This window comes from Benincasa hispida, chromosome 5, assembly GCF_009727055.1.
Source record: "Benincasa hispida cultivar B227 chromosome 5, ASM972705v1, whole genome shotgun sequence".
NCBI lineage: Eukaryota > Viridiplantae > Streptophyta > Magnoliopsida > Cucurbitales > Cucurbitaceae > Benincasa > Benincasa hispida.
This window is the reverse complement of record NC_052353.1, coordinates 43318835-43327221: the sequence shown is the minus strand read 5'-3', so window position 1 is coordinate 43327221 and position 8387 is coordinate 43318835. Positions and strand designations below refer to the sequence as shown.

The 8387-nt window shown below is 36.8% G+C and overlaps 1 protein-coding gene across 1 annotated transcript; it reads right to left on the bottom strand.

Annotated features, from left to right (window-relative positions):
• Nucleotides 1-2966: 2966 nt before the first annotated feature.
• On the bottom strand, nucleotides 2967-4730 carry LOC120078501. The gene is made up of 3 exons (XM_039032772.1): nucleotides 4575-4730; nucleotides 3694-4340; nucleotides 2967-3607 (listed from the first exon to the last, which is right to left on the bottom strand). Exons 1-3 carry the CDS (start codon nucleotides 4614-4616, stop codon nucleotides 3181-3183), a joined length of 1116 nt encoding a protein of 371 aa, XP_038888700.1. The 5' UTR covers nucleotides 4617-4730; the 3' UTR covers nucleotides 2967-3180.
• Between the last annotated feature and the right edge of the window lie 3657 nt (nucleotides 4731-8387).

The following is an 8387-nucleotide window of genomic DNA, read 5'->3' as shown; positions in this document are numbered from 1 at the left end:
TTTATACGTTAATGAACCAAGTGTTTCATGAATATCTAGACAAGTTTGTTGTAGTCTACCGTGACGATATAGTGGTGTATAGCTCATCCATGGAGGATCATTGGGTCCACCTACAATTAGTCTTCAAAAAGTTAAAGGAGAATCAGTTTTATGTGAAGAGAGAAAAGTGCTCACTTTCACAACAACATATTAACTTCCCCGGTCATGTGATTGAATGCAATCGAATAAGAATGGAAGATGGAAAAATTGCAGCCATCCAAGATTAGAAGGTGTCGACCTCCATAACTAAATTGCGATCCTCCCTCCGATTAGGCAATTACTATCGACAATTTTGGAAGGATTCTCTAAAAAGGAAGGAACCATGATGGAGTTGTTGAAGAAATATACAAGTTGAAGGTGGACTCCAGAGTGTCAGGCCACATTTGAGGGCTTGAAGAAGGCTATGGTGGTGGCCCTAGTCCTTGGGATAGTGAAATCACCAAAACCCTTTGAGGTTAAGACAGATAAATTGGACTTTACTTCGGAGGGGCATTTTACTCTTGGATGGACACCCCTTGCTTATGAAAGGCATAAGTTGAATGATGTTGAGAAACGATATGCTGCTTCCTAGAAGGAAATACTAGCAATTGTCCATTATTTGAGGGCTTGGAGGCAATACCTCCTAGGTGCCAAGTTCGTGATGAAGACGAAAAACAGTTCAATATGCCACTTTTTCAACCAGCCCAAGTTGTCATCAAAACAGGCACGATGCCAAGAACGCTTAGCCGAATTCAACTTTGAGTTTGAACATTGGCCTGGTAAGGATAACCAAGCAGCAGATGCTCTCAATCGAAAGAGAGACCATACGACCCTGTGCATGCTTGCCCATCTAAAAGCCAGCAGTTTAAGTCGGAGCATTCTAGAGACGATTAAGGCTCACCTTACGAATGCTAAAGCTCCCCAGGCAAATGTGCAACTAGCAAGAGAAGGGAAAACTTGCAAATTTTAGGTTGAAGACGACCTCATCCTCACCAAAGGCAACTGCCTATACGTTCCTCGGTAAGGGGAGTTGTGACGATATTGATGAAAGAGTGTCATGACACTCTTTGGGTCGATCACAATAGTTGGAAAAAAACTTACGCTCTATTGAAACAAGGCTACTATTGGCTGATCCTTAGAGACGATGTCATGCAATTCAGCAAAACTTGCCTAGTTGTGAACAATACAATGTTGAAAGGACGAAATTAGTGGTCCTAATGGAGCCCCTACTTGTGCCCTCAAGACCGTGGGAGAGTGTATCAGTTGACTTCATCACACAACTGCCAAAAGTTGAAGAGTTTGAATCAATACTTATCATCATTGACAGATTCTCAAAATATGGAATATTCATTCAAACTGCAAAATCTTTTCAATAGAAGTGACAACCCAATTATTCTTCAAAGATGTCGTGAAATTGTGGGGTATCCATGTGAGAATCATTAGTGACCGTGATGGAAGATTCACTAGGACGTTCTAGACAAAATTATTTAGAATCTGGGTTCGACTCTGAACATCTCATCGAGTTACCACCCACAAATCGATGGACAAATATAACGTTTTAATACCATGCTCGAAGAATATTTGCAGCACTTCATCGATGCAAGACAGAAGCATAATTGGGTTCAGATGTTAGACATTACCCAGTTTAGTTTCAACAGTCAGAAAATCTCATCCATGGGGAAAACGCCCTTTGAAGTTGTTTATGGTCGATAGCCTCTCTTGCCTCACATCATAGACCACCCTTATGTAAGAAAGAGCCCTCAAGCACATAACTTCTTCAATGAATGGAGACAATCCTCTGAAGTAGCATGTGGATACTTAGAGAAAGCATCAATACGCATGAAGGAGTGGGCTGATAAGAAACATAGACCTCACAAGTTCCAAACAGGCGGCAATGTATTGATCAAACTGTAGCCAGAACAATTTCGGTTTCGAGGCCAGCAAGACCAACACCTCGTGTGGAAGTATAAAAGGTCAGTCGAACTGATCGAGAAAATTGAGAATACCTTTTACTGGGTTAGTTTCCCTCATGGATGAAGATTCATCCTATCATTCATGTTAGAAATCTGAAACACAATCACTCTAATCCCAATGATGATCCATGCCACATGGTGACACGTCTACTTATCACGATGAAGAACACTGTCGAGAAAGAAGTTGAAGAAATACTTGTTGAACAAAAGCGCTACATTGGAAGACCAGTACGAGATTTACAAGAGTTCCTAGTGAAGTAGAAAGACCTCCTAGATGATGAGATCAAATGAGAACGCGCAGAAGACTTAAAGAATGTTGTTCAACAAATTTTTGAGTTCGAACAGAGTCGATTGACGAGGTTGTCAACCAATTGAGTGGGGGAGAATGTAACAGTCATGCTGTCCAGGGCGTGTTGTCTATGGTCGCATGCCCAATCCATCCTCTTTTTATCATGCTTTCATGTTATATACTTCATTAGTTAAGTTAGTTTGCTTTCTTGGTACTTTTTATTGTAAGTGACCACTTGCCCTTTTGCATATGCAAGGGTAGCAAATGGCTTTTTGCTCAAAATGTACAATGTGGGGATATGACTAGTTGTTCTATCTTCACATCCGAGAGTTGTATGCTATAAAGTGTTGTTGACCATTTTATTGCTTTCTAGCTGTACGACTATTCTACATTACTCAATCATGCTTTCAAACGTTTGTAAAAACCCTTTTCTCTAAACCTGTTTCTAAAACATTTTGTCAAGAATAGGGGTGGAGGTTGCAAGAAATACCCATTGTATCATCAGCTTTTTGAATTTGGATTGGCTGACTTGTTCAAAGGCGAGAACAAGTGCCGCACAATCGCCTTGAGATCGTTACGTCCAGTGCAATTGTGACACCATGCATCCATATCAAGTAGATATCATCAATCTTATTTCATTCATTATATAAGTGCTACCTTGTTTAACCCATTAAAGTATACCACGATTTAGAAGGTTCTAAACAGATAGTTTCGTCATAATTTTATTCATAAAAACAACTTTATTTTTTTACAAAGGTCCAATCACATCCAATAGAAAAGTAAATTAAACAAACCATAAACATGTTGTAACATAGCATTAGGGATTCTTAAATGTTCCAGCAATTTTCTTCCCTTGATATAAGTTCTCGTGCTTTCCTCTCTCGCTATTTTGATGTAACATTAAGCTTGTGCTAACTGTATGTCGGCCTCACCCTGGTGAGCATCAAGAGAGTACTCTTTGGCTTTGAGATTCTGTGGATAAAATGATAGATTTGGTTGGGACTCTAAATCTTTGGTAAAATGCTTTGTCTTGACAGCATCAGGATGAAGTGAAAGATTTGGTCGTGACTCTAAATCTTTGGTAAAAAGTTTTGTCTTGACATCATCTGGATAAAATGAAAGATTTGGTCGTGGCTCTAAATCTTTGGTAAAAAGCTTTGTCATGACATCATCACGATAAAATGAAAGAGTTGGTTGGGGCTCTAAATCTTTTGTAAAAAGCTCTGTCTTGACATCGTCAGGATAAAATGAAAGATTTGGTCGGGGCTCTAAATCTTTGGTAAAAAATTTTGTCTTGACATCGTCAGGATAAAATGAAAGATTTGGCCTTGGCTCTAAATCTTTGGTAAAAAGTTTTGTCTTGACATCGTCAGGATAAAATGNACATCGTCAGGATAAAATGAAAGATTTGGCCTTGGCTCTAAATCTTTGGTAAAAAGTTTTGTCTTGACATCGTCAGGATAAAATGAAAGATTTGGTCTTGGCTCTAAATCTTTGGTAAAAAGTTTTGTCTTGACATCATCAGGATAAAATGAAAGATTTGGTCGTGGCTCTAAATCTTTGGTAAAAAGTTTTGTCTTGACATCGTCAGGATAAAATGAAAGATTTGGTCTTGGCTCTAAATCTTTGATAAAAAGTTTTGTTTTGACATCATCAGGATAAAATGTAGCACTTGGTTGTAGTTCTATATCTTTGACCGGCTTTGTTTCGATATCACCTACAGAGAATATGGTACTTGGACGTGGTTCTATATTTTTTACCGGCTTCGTTTTGATGTTATCGAGAATAAATGGGATACTTGATCGTGGTTCATTATCCTCCAGAAAAAGCTTTGTTCTGGTGTCAGCTCGATAAATTGAAGCACTTCGCTGGGGCTCAATATTCTCGACGAAAAGCTTTCCATCTCCCAGCTTCAAAGTTTGGGTGCAATCATCCCTTTTATTTTCAGAAAGAAGAGATTTTGGATCAGAATGGATAATGTCTTTAATTGCTTCATCTTTGATCAAATTTCTCCAATGATGATCTCCTGGCTCATGCCTTGATTCTATGATGTTTGCAAACTAAATTCCTCACAAAATAAGCAATGAAAAAAAATCAGAGAATTATTATCCAACATTTTCCAATTAGATAAAATCTTGTTTTAATATTGATGAATGCACAATAATAGATGCAATATTAAATTTCATGCTTCATCACATGCAAATGGTTAGAGTTGTATTCATTAAAATGCTCTTCAAAATTAAAATAAATGCTTTTAAAAATGGAATTAGATGAATGGAATTGCTAAATATTACCAATATAAGTAAGAAGAAAGTGATGAAGCCAAGCCCCTTCATATTTTTAAATCACTTCAATAAAAACCAAGTTCCTCCTTTGCTGAGTTCCCTTGTAAAACTCTCTAAATCTTGCTCTATATATAGACATATTAATATGGAAGGATAAACTTTTAGATCTCCAAAGATGATCTAGAAAACCTCTTCATTTTTGGTATGGAATAGTATCTAATAATTCAATGGATGTCCCACTAACATAGTAGTCTTCGAACAATTATTCAGTTCAATTATTGTGTGACTTAATTGATTCAAGTTCAAAGTGCTGTGATGGGGTTATTTTGTATGCAAATAAATAAGAATTTTAGTTCTGTTTGATAATTATTTGATTTTATTAGAAGATTTAAGATTTTTTTTTTTTTTTGGGAGGTTTTTAAATATAGAAAAATATAGCAAAGTATTTACAAAGTATTGCAAAATTTGACAAAATCGATTATACCCAACTACAGGACAGTGAAATTTCAAAAAGCCCAGCCCACACGGGACCAATCCTCGTGCGCAACCCGCAATTAATTTCTTCCCTCCAAAGGCTTAGTCGATTTCATCTTCTTCCATCCTTTTACCCTTGCCCCAGTAGTGAAATCTTGTATTGGTGGAATCCATATTACAATTACGATGAACAAAACTCGCTGGAATCGATTCTCGTTCACTTCACTTCTGGGTTTTCTTCCTTAAATTGAACCCACAAATTTTCTGAAAAATATTTGACAAATTAAGGGTTGGCTTTAAGGCTGTGAACCTCTGATTTACAGTACCAAGCCAAACATGTGTTGGAAAGTCTTGTTCTTAGATGAACAAATTGAGAAGTTTCCGTTTGGCTGAAGCTTCGTCTAGATAATAGTGATGTTGATGATCATCACCAAGACCGCTTTTTCGAATCACATTACGGTCTCAGATTTCTCTTAATTCATGGATGGAGTAAGGCCGCGTAGGGTTGATTTCGCTGGAAAAGTGGGCATCAAGCGGAGATCTAGGTCGTTCAGTTGGTGCTTGATGGATGATTCCTCAGTTGTTCAGTTGGTTCTTGATGGTCTATCATTGATAGATAGTGATGGACCACTATCATTATCTATCAGGAATAGACAGTGACGGTGTTCTATAACTGTCTATCAATGATAAATAGTGATAGATGTTAAAAATTTTCTTCGTAGTTTTTGATAATCAACTACTACCGATAAGATTTTGACACGCCTCCCAACAAATAAAAATTACATGATTGAAAAATTCCAAAATGTGGCCGACAGGACAAGACCCGCAAAATATTTTTTGGAATCTTTCTTTTTTAAAAGAAAAGATTACGATAAGATTTTATCGGTGGGACAGGACCCCACTTGACCTTATCTTATCTTAAAAGAAATAATGCAATAATACAAATAAACAGTAAAGCAATAATGCCAACAATAGATAAAGATAGATGAGATATGTCTGCAATATCCTCAAGCACGCCTGATAAGATCTTCAAGTGATAACTTTTGATGATGTCACCCAGTTTCTCCTGAATGGCCTGGATTGGAACGACTATTACATATATCTACCGTATAACTCTTTTAGGACTACGATCCAGTGTCTTACTTCTTTGACTACCCCGCCTACTTTTGACTGCCCAACGTAATCCTTATGAGTTAATGGGATATTATAGTCATTTCTCTTACAGTGATCTGTCCGAGCTTTCCAATCTTCAGCTAACCACTATGGCCAGTGGTTAGTTAGTCCACTCTAGAAACATACTATCTCCACCATCTTCGTCTCAAATGTAGGTCTCTCATGAACGACGATGATAATTGCAGATTGGTTACACACCTATGTACAAAAGCATTTAAATAATTTACATTGATTTAAATAATAATTTGAGTAACCATTTTTAGACTAATTTGGTTGAGTCTAAAAATGGGTCATTGATGTCGTAATCGGCGAAGGGGTCGTAGTCATCTTCGTCGTCTTCGACTTCATTATTTATAGATGCAGAAGAATTTGTATCTTCTTGAGTTTCGTCAGGGTCCGATAATTTCCTAACGACTGTATTGAAGACTGAAGTAAAATCAGAATGTGATCCTACTCAAGCTAGAGTACTCATAATTGAATTTTTTGTCAAAGTGAATTGCTCATCTTCTTGGCGAGATAAGTCCTGTAGATGAACATTGGCTTTGAACCAATCCTTCAACTTCGACGCTTCTAGGTGGGAGTAGTCAAACTTTTCCCACCACTTGATTCTTAATGCCTTGCTTAGGGCTTTGAAGTTTCCGTATGGTCCTAGTTGGAAATTCCAACAAAAGATCCATGGAATTTGAAAGTATAGTGCAAATCTAAACGTCTTTGAAAGAGGAGACGCATAGATGCTGATTTCCGTATGGTCCTAGTTAAAAGAGGACGCATAGATGCATAGACGCATAGATGCTGATTTGAAAGATGCATAGATGCTAATTGTCGAGAATCATCTGGGAGCGAGAGATTTTAGAGAGAAGTTTAGATAGCACGGGGAAAAAGAGAGCGAACCTTGGAAGTTTTGAAGCAATCTGTCAAAACTTTCTACAAAAGTGTGATAAAAGTAATGATATTAAGCTAACATTGAAACAAATTAGAATCTTCAATCGATCGATCTTTAATCTTTGTAAGACTTAAACAAATACATCACATTTTGTAATAATTTATATTCTGCCATCAAGGTTAACCATGCCTTCTTTCGGATAGAATACAAATTAATCACTAAATATGATATACCTTCTAGCCTTTCAAGGATAAGAGAGACTTCTAATTCAAATTTCTTGGAATGTTAGTTTAAGATCGTGACTAAAAGTCATACCTTTGAAGACAATCTTAACTTTCATGCTTCATTTCTCCCAAGGCTCTAGAGAGAGAGACTACTCCATAGAGAGAAAAATAGAAGAAAAGTTGAGCTTGAAGGCTCTGATCAGGCATGCTGGAGGATATTGCAGACATATCCCATCTATCTTTATCTATTGTTGGCATTATTGCTTTACTGTTTGTTTGTATTATTGCATTATTTCTTTTAAGATAAGATAAGGTCAAGTAGGGTCCTGTCGCACCGACAAAATCTTATCGTAATCTTTTCTTTTCAAAAAGAAAGATTCCAAAAGATATTTTGCCAGTCAGAGGTCCTATCTTGTTGGCCACATTTTGGAATTTTTTAATCATGTAATCTTTATTTGTTGGGACGCATGTCAAAATCTTATCGGAATTGTTAGTAGGAAGAAGGCCTAACAACAATTCTATAAGTAGCACCGTTCTCGATCCTCAATGGTATTGGCAATTGGTGGTAGATAATGTTTTCTTGGTTGTATATAGTTGCAATGGTCGTGTGATTTCAAGGGGTGTATATTATAGTCTATATACCCAATGTTAGACATTGATAGTTGTCGATCTATATCTATCATAGTGATAGAAGTTTACCTACACCTTGCTTGTAGAAGTTCAACTATCCCTTGCTTGTGATAGACATTAATAGCTCACAGTGATAGTTCTTGATAGTTCATAGTCTATATAGACAATGATATGTTCAAGGGTGTATGTCATAGTCTATATACTCAATGATAGACATTAATAATTGTTTATATGTATTTATTTGTTGATATATAGTGATAGACTACTACCAGTGTCTATCAGTCTATCAGTGTCTATCAATGATAGATATTGATAATGTTCTATCAATGTAAATTTTACCATCAATGGAAACATCATGTAGTGTATATCATTGTTGTTCACTGGCTCGTTGATAACCAAAGCTAGCCAATTGATCGATCTCCTACCAGAAAAGAAAAC